The sequence below is a fragment of the Nematolebias whitei genome, chromosome 15, assembly GCF_014905685.2.
Source record: "Nematolebias whitei isolate Nwh7 chromosome 15, NemWhi1, whole genome shotgun sequence".
NCBI classification, from domain to species: Eukaryota; Metazoa; Chordata; class Actinopteri; order Cyprinodontiformes; family Rivulidae; genus Nematolebias; species Nematolebias whitei.
Genome location: NC_056512.1, coordinates 25255426 through 25269953, shown reverse-complemented (window position 1 = coordinate 25269953; position 14528 = coordinate 25255426). Strand labels below are relative to the sequence as shown.

Here is a 14528-nt window from a genome sequence, read left to right as displayed (position 1 = left end):
ACTCTTGCAATATTCTAAATAATGTTTCTAAACTCTAAACACTCTAAAGGAGCACAGCATGCCATGAAATTAGCTCTCTGCCACCAGCTGCTCTCTGCCACCAGCTGCTCTCTGCCACCGGCTGCTCTCTGCCAGCACTCTCGGCCACGCCCACTTCTCTGCTGCAGAGTGGAGATATGACCTGCTGCAGGAAAGAGCTTCTCCTGCAGAGGTGGGCTGCACACAGGTGTAGCAGGTGCTAAATAATTTAAAATAATCCATTTAATATAACAATTACATGCTGATCATGCAGCTCATCCATTAATCAATCAGTTGTATGTCATATCCAATCTTACTTTGAAAAACTGCGAAGTAGCAAGTCCGGGAAAAACGTACCGTGGAGTAGCAAGGGACTACTGTATGTTATATCATATTTCTGCTGAAAAACTATTGTAATGTAAAAGTGCCAAAGTTTAGTTGTTAAAAAGTTATCTACAGCAGATAAGATGTTCATTGTTATAAACTTCTCACCAGAAACCTAATTTAAAATACATGAACAATTATTTTAAGAGAATGAAAAGTAAATTTCAGCCCCATTTCATGCTGAGGATCTGGCAACAGTAAAGCAGGTACTAGCTGCTTTTCTTCAGATTCACTTAATTTAACAGGAAAAGAATGGTAGTTAATACTTGTTATTAACACACAATTCATCTTTTTACCGAGTATGACTTGGCGTGATTAAAACATGTCCTTTGGCAACGTTCTTTTGTGAATTCCAAAATGTTACAAGAGACAAATGCTCTTCAGTTGTTCTGAAGGGTTAATGATGTCTTATAAATTTTGCACCCAAAGACATCAAGCTAAGCGCCACCATGGTATTTGTCTTTCCCCACTAGCAGCCTTAGTTATCAAGCCCTGAATGACACAGATTGGATTAGCCACATGCCAAATGTCACAGAAAAAGCCAAAGTGGGAGGGGAGACAGAAGGAAGGGGGCACGGAGTGAGGAATGAGATAAGTCTTCATTGCTTTTTACCACTCTTTGCCAACACTTTTGGCTACATAGAGGAGATATTAAGACAAGTAACTGGCGATATTCAAACATAACTATAAAAAATAAAAGTGATATTAATAAATATACATTTGAAGTATATTTTTAAGCAGAATGCGTTTAAAATGAGAACAAGTTGATAAAATCAAAATAACAAATTTGAGACATGGAGCAATTTTAATTAAGTTTTTATTTAGAATTGTTTAATTTAAAATATCTGTTTATGCTGGGGCAGCAAGGTGGCACAACGGGCATAGCTGCTGCCTCTCAGCGAGTAGGTCCCTGGTTCAAACCCCGGTCCAGGGGCCTTTCTGGGTGGAGTTTGCATGTTCTCTCTGTGCATGCGTGGGTTTTTTGCGGGTACTCCGGTTTCCTCCCACAGATCAAAAACATGCATGTTAGGCTGATTGGTAACTCTAAATTGTCCCTAGGTGTGAGTGAGAGAGTGAATGGTTGTTTGTCTCTTTTGTCTCTATGTGGCCCTGTGATGGACTTGCGACCCGTCCAGGGTGTACCCCACCCCTCGCACAGTGATTGCTGGACATGGGCACCAGTGACCCCCGTGACCCAAAATGGAACAAGCGGGTAAAAATAATGGATGGATGGATGGATGGATGTTTATGCTGTAAAAACATGTCCTAGACCCTTTTCATTATGATTTTAAAAAATCAGCAAGTATGTGGATGGTCTTTGCAAGTTCTTGGCAAGGTCCTCAAGCTCCTATTATTCTCTCGATTATGCATGATAGAGTGATAGGTCCATGAGTATTGATAAAACCTCTGTGTGGTCATAGTGATTTTCATCATGGTGGCAGCATACTATATTTATGCTAGCCAAAAGTCTTGCTATGCTAGCTTTATGCATTGCTTATGACCACGGCCATGACAAAATCATAGTAACAACCTTGTACAGAAACATGTGGCGGTCAGAATCAGAGAGTCACAGTTTCTTTATTTGTCATTCGCACCACATGTGCTACATGTGGTGGAATGAAATAGTGTACACAGAGTCCCAGTTACATCCAACAACAAAATGTAAAAAGAAAAAGGTTTGCAAGATATGAACTAAGAAAAACATGAACTAAAAATATGCTAAGCACTAATAGAATAAAAAAAACAATATGCCGAAAAGCAGCACGAGTACAAATGAACACAGCAACATAAAACAGATCAGCAGCAACATAAAACAGATCAGCAGCAACATGAAACAGATCAGCAGCAACATGATGTGATTTTTCTGAGTGATTATTCTGGTTAGAGATTCATGAGTCCAACAGCCTCAGGGTAGAAACTGTTCCTCAGTCTAATGGTTCTACATTTAATGTCCCTTAACCTCCATCCTGAGGGGAGCGGGGCAAAAAGTGTGTGTGCTGGGTGAGTGGGGTCCTTCATGATGCAGATGGCCCTCTTTTTGCATCTGAAGGTATAGATGTATTTGATGGTGGGGAGGCTGACTCCAGTAATAATAGGTAATAGGTTTAATAGGTAATACTGTACATGCAGGGAATATCTTTTAACACACATAGCTACATTTTGATGCAACTGAATGCCCAAAAATAAATTTAAGTGTGTTTAAGGTTTGGATATGTCTTGTGATTTTGACTTTTAGGTGAAATGGAGGAACTGGAAGCTCAGTGGCTGACAGGAATTTGCCACAATGAGAAAAATGAAGTTATGTCAAGTCAGCTGGATGTGGACAACATGGCGGGGGTCTTCTACATGCTTGCCACAGCCATGGGGCTTTCACTTATCACCTTTGTCTCAGAGCATCTCTTCTACTGGAGGCTCAGATATTGCTTCACGGGGGTCTGCTCTGGCAGGCCTGGACTTCTTTTCAGCATCAGCAGGGTAAGGAATTCCTGTTTGTGTGCAGCACATATTTGTATGAACAAAAATGTTATTTTTAAAATCCAGAGCACACCTTAATGCTCACAGAAAAGATTTAAAGGTGTAAGCATGCAAACGTGCCTGAAGGGATGTGTTAGCCAGAGGTGGTCATTATTAAGGCAAAATAGTGCAGTGAAGCTCTGCAGCAATACTAGAGGATAATGCTGCTCTATCTGGGTCAAACAGGCCTGTTACTGCTCTGTTTTCTATCAGATGAATAAGACAGGCGAGCAAGTATTCTCACACACATGGAGAGACTGCTAAACTAAGACACTGACTTAAAAATAAGGGGAAAGAGGGAGGGCTTCATAAAGGAGGATGATAGGCAAGGATGAGAATGGAGGCAGTGGGAGCATGGTTGGGTAATCACAATGCAGTCCTGAATATCGACAAAAATAGACCCTAATTGCGGCATGTTTTTGGACGAAACAGCAACAACCCACACTTAATCAATTTATCCTTTCACATTGTGCTAAAAGGTCAGCATTCTTTCTCACTGTGAGAACAGAAGACGTGGACATGCATCTCTAAGAGCACTGCAGTGTCTCAGCACTATTTTTGAAGCAATGAAACTTTATTTGCAGAAGTTAACAAAAGAAGGGAGTGGGGAAAGAGAAACTTACAAAGTATAAGTCAAGTCAGGGTTTCTTTATACAGGGCAAATCAAAGAGTCTGTGTTTATTAAATGATTGTAGAGAATCACATAAAAAAAAATTAAGACTATTCCTGAGGTTCAAAATAAAATGTGCTAAACATGTTTACAGATTGATATTCTAATGATGCTAATTATCTTTCAGCATGCATTAGTGAACTGTCAAACAGTCACATTGATGAATGAATTATTAGGTTGGTTCCCTACACTTTATTGGTTAAGCTTTTTAGCAAATTATCTGATAGTGTTTAATAGATAATTCTTAAATTTGTCTTATGATTTTATCATTTGTTCATGGCTATAACCTTTAAAGGATTTTTCACACTTGGCGTTCATACAGTTTAGATAAAATGAAACACACATCCAGCAGGATTTTTTGCCTTTACTTTTTTCCACAGTTTACATCTTTAGCTGTAAATGCATCAGTATTATAAAAACAGTGGAGGTGCAAGAAGATCTGTTTCATTGCGTTACATCACATTATTTATGTGTGCCACTTTAGTATTTTGGCTGTAAAACAATGCTGATGCAGAAAACTTAGACCAATTCTGTGTCTTTTGTAGTTTTAAAGTGTTTACTACATTTGAATTGAAATTAACTTAAAAAAATTCCCTTAATTTAAAGACCATTGTTTATTCTGACTTAATCACACACGGTTGTTTCTAATTCAAAATACTTTTTCAGACCAATAATTTATATAAAGTGGTTCTTCGGTTTTCTTTCTTTGCACGTGAAAGCAATAGACATTGAGATCACATTATGGTCATTTGCAACAACGCATGTAATTTATTTGTTAAATAATAGCTCAATAAATTCCAGGTTTCACTCTAGCTTTATTTTACTAAAATTTGTAAAGTTTTTGAAACTTTATAAAAAAAAAATGCATGCTCATATGTCCAGCTATTTATCAATGTTTTCAAAGCAAGTTTTCCAAAACTGGTGTTATGTTCACACAATCACCCTGTCTGATCCGGGTGTCCTTATTACTGCACACTTGCATCATTTTGAACATTTAATGTACATTTAATGTACATCTAGAGAAGGTTTCATTATTTTATTGGGTTTTTTTTTTGTTTCCTATTTTAAAGTAAGAGTGACTTTTTTTTTTTTAAGAAAAATAGATGATTTTCATAAACTGCTGTGAAGACACCAAAAAGAAGGGCAAGCCTCCATAACAAGTTTCAAGCAGACGGAAAGCTCTATTTATGCAAAGGAGGCCTCCCCATAGGGGACTCCAAACAGTTTCAAAAGAGGCTCAGTGAACTGTGGTGGGAAAGTAAAACATGAGTTGTCAAAAAAATAAATCAAATTATCTGTGAAGTGGATAAAGACCTCAGATGTACAAACCGGATTCCAAAAAAGTTGGGACACTAAACAAATTGTGAATAAAAACTGAATGCAATGATGTGGAGATGGCAAATATCAATATTTTATTCGTAATATAAATAGATGACAGGTCAAAAGTTTAATCTGAGTAAATGTAACATTTTAAAGGAAAAATATGTTGATTCAAGATTTCACAGTGTCAACAAATCCCAAAAAAGTTGGGACAAGTAGCAATAAGTGGCTGGAAAAAGGAAATTAAGCATATAACGAACAGCTGGAAGACCAATTAACACTAATTAGGTCAATTGACAACATGATTGGGTATAAAAAAGAGCTTCTCAGAGTGTCAGTGTCTCTCAGAAGCCAAGCTGGTAAGAGGATCACCAATTCCACCATTGTTGCGCAGATAGTGCAACAATACCAGAATGGTGTTACCCAGCGTAAAATAGCAAAGACTTTTAAGTTATCATCATCAACCGTGCATAACATCATCAAAAGATTCAGAGAATCTGGAACAATCGCTGTGCGTAAGGGTCAAGGCCGTAAAACTCTACTGGATGCTCATGATCTCCAGGCCCTTAAACGTCACTGCACCTCAAAAAGGAACGCCACTGTCAAGGAAATAACAGAATGGGCTCAGGAATACTTCCAGAAAGCATTGTCAGTGAACACAATCCACAGTGCCATCCGCCGTTGCCAACTGAAACTCTACAGTGCAAAGAGGAAGCCATTTCTAAGCAAGCTCCACAAGCTCAGACGTTTGCACTGGGCCAGGGGTCATTTAAAATGGAGTGTGGCAAAATGGAAGACTGTTCTGTGGTCAGATGAGTCACAATTTGAAGTTCTTTATGGAACACTGGGACGCAATGTCATCCGGACCAGAGAGGACAAGGATAGCCCAAGTTGTTATCAACGCTCCGTTCAGAAGCCTGCATCACTGATGGTATGGGGTTGCACGAGTGCTTGTGGCATGGGCAGCTTGCATGTCTGGAAAGGCACCATTAATGAAGAGAACTATGTTCAGGTTCTAGAACAACATATGCTCCCATCTAAATGTCATCTCTTTCAGGGAAGACCCTGCATTTTTCAACACGATAATGCCAGACCACATTCTGCAACAATCACAACATCATGGCTACGTAGGAGAAGGATCCGGGTACTGAAATGATCAGCCTGCAGTCCAGATCTTTCACCTATAGAGAACATTTGGCGCATCATAAAGAGGAAGGCACGACAAAGAAGGCCCAAGACGATTGAACAGTTAGAGGCCTGTATTAGACATGAATGGGAGAGCATTCCTATTTCTAAACATGAGAAACTGGTCTCCTCTGTCCCTAGACGTCTGTTGAGTGTTGTAAGAAGAAGGGGGGATGCCACACAGTGGTAAAAATGGACTTGTCCCAACTTTTTTGGGATTTGTTGACGCCATGAAATTTGGAAACAACAGATTTTTTCCTTAAAATTATACATTCTCTCAGTTTAAATTTTGATCTGGGATTTGTGTTCTATTCTGAATAAAATATTAGATGTTGGCGCCTCCACATCATTGCATTCTATTTTTATTCACAATTTGTTTAGTGTCCCAACTTTTTTGGAATCCGGTTTGTATTTCTGGGGGGGGGGGGGGGACAATTGGTTCCCCCAAACCAGCCACTAGGGAGCACAAGTCAGTGTAGCTCTTGTGCCGGTCCAAGCCCGGGTAAATGGTGAGGGTTGTGTCAAGAATGGCATCCGATGTAAAACACTTTTGCCAAAACCATAATGCGAGTTCATCAAAGCGAAACCATACCGGATCGGTCAAGGCCCAGGTTAACAACGAACGCCACCGGTGCTGTTGACAAACAGGGTGCCGGCGGAAATTGTGCTACTGTTAGTTGAAGACCACGAGGAGGGAAACGTGTCAGGAGACAGAGGGAGAAGAGGAAAGTGAAGAATGTAGGACTGAGGGTGGCAACTCTAAATGTGGGGACAATGACAGGCAAAGGTAGAGAGCTGGCTGACATGATGCAGAGAAGAAAGGTAGATGTTTTATGTGTCCAAGAGGCCAAGTGGAAGGGCAGCAAAGCTTGCAGCATTGGAGCAGGGTTCAAACTGTTTTATCATGGTGTGGATAGAAAGAAAAATGGAGTAGGGGTGGTCCTGAAGGAGAAATTGGCAAAGAAAGTAGTAGAGGTGAAGAGAGTGTCAGATAGTGTGATGTGCCTGAAGGTAGAAGTAGAAGGTCTGATGCTAAACATCGTCAGTGGTTATGCTCCACAGGTTGGATGTGATGAGGAGGAGAAAGATACATTTAGGAAAGATCTGGATGAAGTGATAGAGCGTATTCCCAGGGAGGAGAGAATGATGATCGGAGCAGACCTGAATGGACATGTTGGTGAAGGAAACAGAGGGGATGAGGAAATGATGGGTAGGTTTGGTGTTAAGGAAAGAAAGCAGGAAGGACAGATGGTGATGGATGTTGCCAAGAGAATGGAAATGGCTGTAGTCAATATCTATTTCCAAAAAAGGGAGAAACATAGAGTGACCTATAAGAGTGGAGGAAGGAGTACGCAGGTCGACTACATTCTGTGTAGAAGAGGAAACCTGAGGGAGATTGGAGACTGTAAGGTTGTGGCAGGGGAGAGCATGACCAGACAGCATTGGATGGTTGTGTGTAGAATGACTGTTGTTGTGAAAAAAAGAAAAAGAGTAAAATCAGAGAATAAGACCAAATGGTGGAAGCTATAGAAGGAAGAAAGTTGTGAGAAATTCAGAGAGGAACTGTTAAAGGCTTTGGGTAGTAAGAAAGATCTTCCAAGTGACTGGGCTTCTACAGCAACAGTAATTAGAGAGACAGGTAGGAAGGTACTTGGTGTGTCATCTGAACAGAGAATGGATGATAAAGAAACCTGGTGGTGGAATAGTGAAGTGCAGGATGCCATTCAAAGAAAATGATTAGCCAAGAAGAAATATGACAGTGAGAGGACTGAAGAGAGGAGACAGGAATATAAGGAGATGGGATGTAGAGCAAAGAGGGAAATAGCTAAGGCAAAGCAGAGTGCGTATGATGAGTTGTATGGGAGACTGGACACTAAAGAGTGCGAGAAGGACTTGTACCAATTGGCAAGACAGAGGGATCAAGCTGGAAAGGATGTGCAGCAGGTTAGGCTTATTAAAGATAGGAATGGTAATGTTCTAACAAGTGAGGAGAGTGTGACAGGAAGATGGAATGAGTACTTTGAGGAGCTAATGAATGAAGAGAATGAAAGATAAAGAAGAGTAGAGGTCATATAAACTGTGGACCAGGAAGTGGGAAAGATTAATGAGGGTGAAGTCCAGAAAGCTCTGAAAAGAATGAAGAAGTGGAAGGCAGAAGGACCTGATGACATGCCAGTGGAGGTCTGGAAATGTCTTGGAGAGATGGCAGTCAGGTTTTTGACTCAAATATTCAATGGCATATTTTATGGTGAGAAAATGCTTCAGGAATGGAGAAGAAGTGTGCTGGTGCCCATTTTTAAGAACAAGGGTGATGTACAGAGTTGTAGCAACTACAGGGGAATTAAGTTGATGAGCCACACGATGAAGATCTGGGAGAGAGTTGTGGAAGCAAGATTTAAACTAGAGGGGACTATCTGTGAGCAGCAGTATGGTTTCATGCCAAGAAAGAGCACCACATATACCATATTTGCTTTGAGAATGCTGATGGAGAAGCACAGAGAGGGTCAGAAAGAACTCTATTGTGTCTCTGTGGATTTAGAAAAAGCATATGACAGAGTGCCGAGGGAGGAGGTGTGGTATTGCATGAGGAAATCTGGAGTGGCAGAAAAGTATGTTAGACTGGTACAGGACATGTATGAGGACAGCAGGACAGTGGTGAGATGTGCTGTAGGAGTGACGGATTGCTTCAAGGTGGAGGTGGGATTGCATCAAGGATCGGCTCTGAGCCCCTTCTTGTTTGCTCTGGTGATGGACCTACTAACAGATGAGGTCAGACAAGAATCCCCATGGATGATGATGTTTAAAGATGACATTGTGATCTGTGGTGAGAACAGGGATCAGGTGGAAGAGAACTTGGAGACGTGGGGGTATGCACTTGAAAGAAGAGGAATGAAAGTCAGCCATAGTAAGACAGAGTACATGTGTGTGGATGAGAGGGAGGCCAGTGGAACAGTGAGGCTACAAGGAGCAAAGGTCACAAACGTGTAGGACTTCAAGTAATTGGGGTCCATTGTCCAGGAAAATGGGAAATGTGGTAAGGAAGTGAAAAAGAGAGCCCAGGCAGGATGGAGTGGATGGAGAAAAGTTTCAGGAGTGATTTGTGACAAAAAAGGTATCAGCAAAGGTCAAAGGAAACGCTTACAAGACAGTGGTGAGACCAGCTATATTGTATGGTCTGGAGACAGTGACATTGACAAAAAGACAGGAGAAAGAACTGGAAGTGGCAGAAATGAAGATGCTAAGGTTCTCCTTAGGAGTGACAAGGCTGGATAAGATTAGGAATGAAATCATCAGAGGTACAGCACAGGTTGAACAACTGGGAGATAAAGTTAGGGAGGCCAGACTGAGATGGTTTGGACATGTCAAGAGGAGGGACCGTGGGTCTATTGGTAGAAGGATGTTAGAAATGCAGCTACCAGGAAAAAGACACAAAGGAAGGCCAAAGAGGAGATATATGGATGCAGTTAGAGAGGACATGAAGGTAGTTGGAGTGAGGACAGAGGATGCAGAGGACAGAGTGAGGTGGAGGAGGATGACTCGCTGTGGTGACCCCTGAAGAGGGAAAATCTGAAAGAAGAACAACAACAACAATTGTTTCCCCCAAAAGTCAAACACTTCTGAGTTCCTCAAGTCAAACCATTTAAAAATGCAGTGACCCAAAATATCCACATTTATCATTGTTCCCATGTTAAGTAGGTAGGAAACTGAACAACACAATCACAAATCTTGACACTGATTTATCCAAACTGAACTTTGGAAAAAGTCTTGTAAAAGTGTTTTTTTTTTTTTTTTTTTGTAGAGGTCTTTTTTTCCAGAGTTTTTTTTTTTATTTTTTACTTAAACAATAAAGTTGATGTCCATTTAATATGAACTTCAGTGAAACTGATTTTTGTAAACAGAGCAACTGCATTACTAACAAAATATTTTTTTTTTCCCATTTAATAAATGTTACACATTGCTATGATTTGCTGTGTCCCTGCCAGTTTAATTAATTTTAATGGAACCTATTATGCACAGATATGTATTGCTAAAGCAAGAGTCTAATAATGCTTTCTGTCTCTTTGCTTTTCTCCCATTTTTGTTTATCATTCATGATTCATTTTTCCTTTTATATATCCCATTTTTAAATATTTTCCTTTCATAACCTTTTGTCTTCGTTCATTCATGTGCGTCATATAGGGAATCTGGAGCTGCATCCATGGAGTTCACATTGACATGAAGAAAAAGACTGATCTTGATTTCAGCCCTCAGGACAAAATGCTTAAGCTCATTAAGTCTGCCAAGCAGATGACAAATATGTCTAACCTGGGCGGCTCTCACTTGAATTCACCTAAACGAGAATTTATGCACTCAGCTGGCCCCATGATCATGGACATGATGGCAGAGAAGGGCAACTTCATATACACTGACAACAGAAGCTATGCTCCCAAAGATATGATATATGGGGACACTGGTGATCTTCAATCTTATCTTGCCAATCGTCACAAAGACCACTTAAACAACTACATTTTTCAAGGGGGGCAGCACCCTTTGACGTTAAATGATGCCAATCCAAATACAGTGGAGGTATCTGTGAGTCCTGACACAGTCCAGACCAATGCCAAACCACTGCGGACGTTGTGGAAGAAATCAGGAGACACTCTTCGCTCTATGCCCCCTGGTCCTCCTCCAATGCCTGATATGCTAATGCCAGACCCAAGAATATCAATGAAAACCCAGCGCTACCTTCCCGAGGACACAGCCCACTCTGACATCTCTGACTGTTCAAGCAGAGCAGCTTCCTACAAGGACCCAGAAAACAACAAGCACCTGAAACCCAAGGACAACTTAAAAAAAAGATCTGTGACGTCAAAATACCCAAGGGATTGCAGTGAAGTAGAGCTGTCCTACTTGAAAACTAAGCAGGTCAGTGGTGGAACCAACCAAAGTGGGAGGGGAGGAGGAGTAGGGGAGAAAATCTACACTATTGACTCAGACAGAGAGCTAAGTCTTCATTCAGATCCCATTCACTTCCGTGAAAGTCACACTCTTGCTGCAGATGATGTGGATTATCCTGAAATTTACTCGGATCACAGTGATAACTACAGGAAGTGTGAACAGCCCATCATTCATCTGAACTCTTCACCTTTGCATCACCCGGACTCAGATCTTCTGTCAGATTCAGCTTACTCTAAACACTACAACTTGAAAGAGAAAAATCTTTCCCTGTCCCCTCATGAAACTATTGATCGCTATAAACAGACACATTGTCGTTCCTGCTTGTCCAAAGTGACAGCTAGCTACCCACCAGCAGGATCATATGGCTCCACTGGATCTGCCACGGCATCTGGGACTCGTTCCCCATATAATCGGTGTGAGGCATGCCTCCACACAGCCAATCTGTATGACATTAGTGAGGACCAGCTTCTTGCTGACTCCTTGATCAGTCCCACCATGCACCATCCAGAGCAGCAGTCAGATGAAATGTTTGGTCTGTATTGGCCTCAGACAGATGGACCACATGTTCAAAAGAGAAACCGCTTGAGGTTGAGTCGTCAGCACTCATTCGACAACATCATGCTTGAAAAGCCCAAGGATCTTGACATGGGTCGGCCAGCACGTAGTGTCAGTCTCAAAGAGAAGGATCGCTTCTTGGACTCTGCATCTGACTCGCACTATGCGAACCTTTTTGGCATGCGTCCCTACTCTGGCAAACTTTTTGGCACTGGATCTAAATCAATGCTGTTTAACCACAACCTGGAGGAAAGCAAAAGGAGCAAGTCCCTGTACCCAGCACATGGCTCAGAAAACCCTTTTCTTAGCCATTCGTTGAGGGATGATACCAGCAGCAGACTGGTCCATGGGCGTAGCTCTTCTGACATTTACAAACAGTTGGCGGTAGGTTCTCCTGTGGTGGCTGTAGGAGCAGCTCCGATCAAAACACGTAATGATGCGAACAATCTCCGCTCTTCCGGTAAATCCAGCTCTTCATACTGTTCAAGGGATGGGCGGATAGCTAATGACATGTACAATAAAGAGCATGTGATGCCTTACTCAGCCAATAAGACTAGTGCATACCCAGCCTCACGGGGTGTCCTAAACTCAGCCCAGTTTAGCAATAGACGGGTGTATAAGAAAATCCCCAGTCTGGAGTCAGATGTTTAGTTGATGTAAGAAATGTGTTCTCTCCTTCTTACTCCTCTCTGGGTTTGTATTATAATTTATCAACTATGTTATCTACTATGGGATGCCATTGCCAGACAACATTTTTCTTCTCTTCAGCCTTTTCAAAAAAACTTGTACCCATTTGGGTCTAACATAATTACTACCATTCTCTTTACAGATGAGATGATTATCTCTGTCCATGCACACCCATGTACCAATGAGTTGGCTATTAGCCAGCATTCTGCCACAAGTTATCCAAGGGTAAATAGAAGGGGGATCATTGAATCCCTAGGTTTTAAAAAGGGACACATAGAGTAGTCCCATTTCTTAGAGTGGATTGTCAATATTGGCTGGAAATTTACAGAAAGGTAGGTGAGGGTGGCAGTAATTACATGGCAGGGGAATTAGAAGTAGAAAAAGTGCTAGCTTCTATATCCACCAACACTCCTTCTACCCTTTGCCACCTCCACCATTATGCTTGGACCTCACAGTTGAGGAGATCAAACCTGACAGAGAGACCAGATGGGCAAGGCAGACAAAATGTTATCCCAGGAGGACACTGATGTCACACTGAGCTAGTCCATTGGTCTGCTCCTTATAGTCATATATGGCTACTAAGGCATTTGGCAGTAAAGAAGGAAATAGTAGAAGAGCCATAGGGTGAATAGAGAAATGACAGACCAGATGAGCCAATAAATATTATGTTAAAGTCAAGCTAATGACACCACAGTAATGGGAAGATAAAAATAATATATCAATAAATACTGTTTACAGACTTAAGGAAAACAGACTGACAAAGTGACATGTAGAAAATGAAATAGACATGCAGGAAAACCTGAGGCAGTCAATGGGCATTTCATTTAAGGCTCTGCACATAGAAAGATAATTGCAAAGCATTACTTTTTATATTCTACTGAAATATATGACTATAAGGGATTCTGGCATCTGGATCCCTCTATGTAAGATTTTAGTGTTTGCTTATTTTGTAACGCAGTAGTCATTAGTTTTAAAACCTCTTCCCTACATTTACTTTTGAAAGAAGCATAGCTTACTTAAAAATACCATCAAAAGCAGCTGATCATTTTGCATGTACTGATTTTTTTATATCAGGGAAAAGAAAATATATACAAATACACTGTCAAGACACATTTACTGTATTTTTTTTAAAGGGGCTGTGTCTTGCCAGATGTGGTCGATGAATATTTATATAATTAAAATTTTGATCCATAAATTGTGTCACAGTGTGGCTAAGCAAGCAAAGGGCGGTAAAGAAGAAGGTAAAGATGACATAAAAATTAAGGGAGAGAAAAATGAGATGACATCTTTGTCTGTTGGCGCCTCAACTGAGATGTGATTTTGTTTTATGATGTTCATGCCACTGAGAAACAGGGTAATTATTTATATATTTAAAAAAAAAACCACTGACAGTTCTTTTTATTTCCTCATTTTTGTCCATCAACATGACACATCAGCAGTGTGTACAGAACTAGTATACTTTATTTCTTCGAGTTTAGGCACAGGTAAAACTTGTTTAGTTGGTTCAAATGTTTAGAAAAATGTATTATCTACTGTTTGTTTATTTGGAGTCAACCACAACTCCTAAAGTTGTGAACACAACTTAAGATGGATCTCCTATTTACCTCTTATTTAGCTTTTTTATGGGTGGAGGGTGGGTGTTGTGGGTTAGGTTATTCAGGTCAAATTGAATGCAACAAAGGACGCTCCAATATTTTGTATTTATTAATTGCATATCCATCTGTAAGGACCAGGTAGTTGGTTTTGCATGGGAAAACTTGGGTAAGCTTGAAATTTTAACCAGGACATTTAGTTCATAGTCTGATTGTCTGTGTTTTATTTGTTTCTTTCTTTTGCTATTTCTTTTGCTCAACAGAAAAGGCGTACATGCATACGATTTCATTTACCGCTTGTGTTCCCAAAAAAGACTTTTTCGTAGCATGAAAATGTGTAAATTGCACACTCATAAAGGGGTAACAAAACTATAGTTACTGGCGTGATTTGCTTGCTTGATTGGATTCACAAAGCCAAATTATATCTAGTATAATACCTCAGGATGATTCTGTGTGTTTTAGGGGAGCGGTAGCAACAGAACATGATGTGCCGCAAGGCTATTTTTTTTACAAAAATAAAAATTATAATGTTAAAAATAAAATAAGCAGACACACAATGTCAAGCGGCCAAAAGCAGAATGAAATTTCTCTCCTGATGTTTACTGTACCAGTCCAAGGTCTTCCAGATCCGCTCTGTGCCAGAGCTCATGCAACCCATGTAAAGA

The 14528-nt window shown here is 40.6% G+C and overlaps 1 protein-coding gene across 1 annotated transcript in view; it reads left to right on the top strand.

Moving 5' to 3' along the window:
- Positions 1-12235, top strand: part of grin2aa (glutamate receptor, ionotropic, N-methyl D-aspartate 2A, a) — a 268565-nt gene extending 256330 nt beyond the window's left edge. The window contains exons 13-15 of the mRNA XM_037688511.1: positions 2639-2877; positions 10271-10933; positions 10997-12235. Coding sequence (XP_037544439.1) covers positions 2639-2877; positions 10271-10933; positions 10997-12235 — 2141 coding nt within the window. The remainder of the gene's footprint in view (positions 1-2638; positions 2878-10270; positions 10934-10996) is intronic.
- Positions 12236-14528: the final 2293 nt, after the last annotated feature.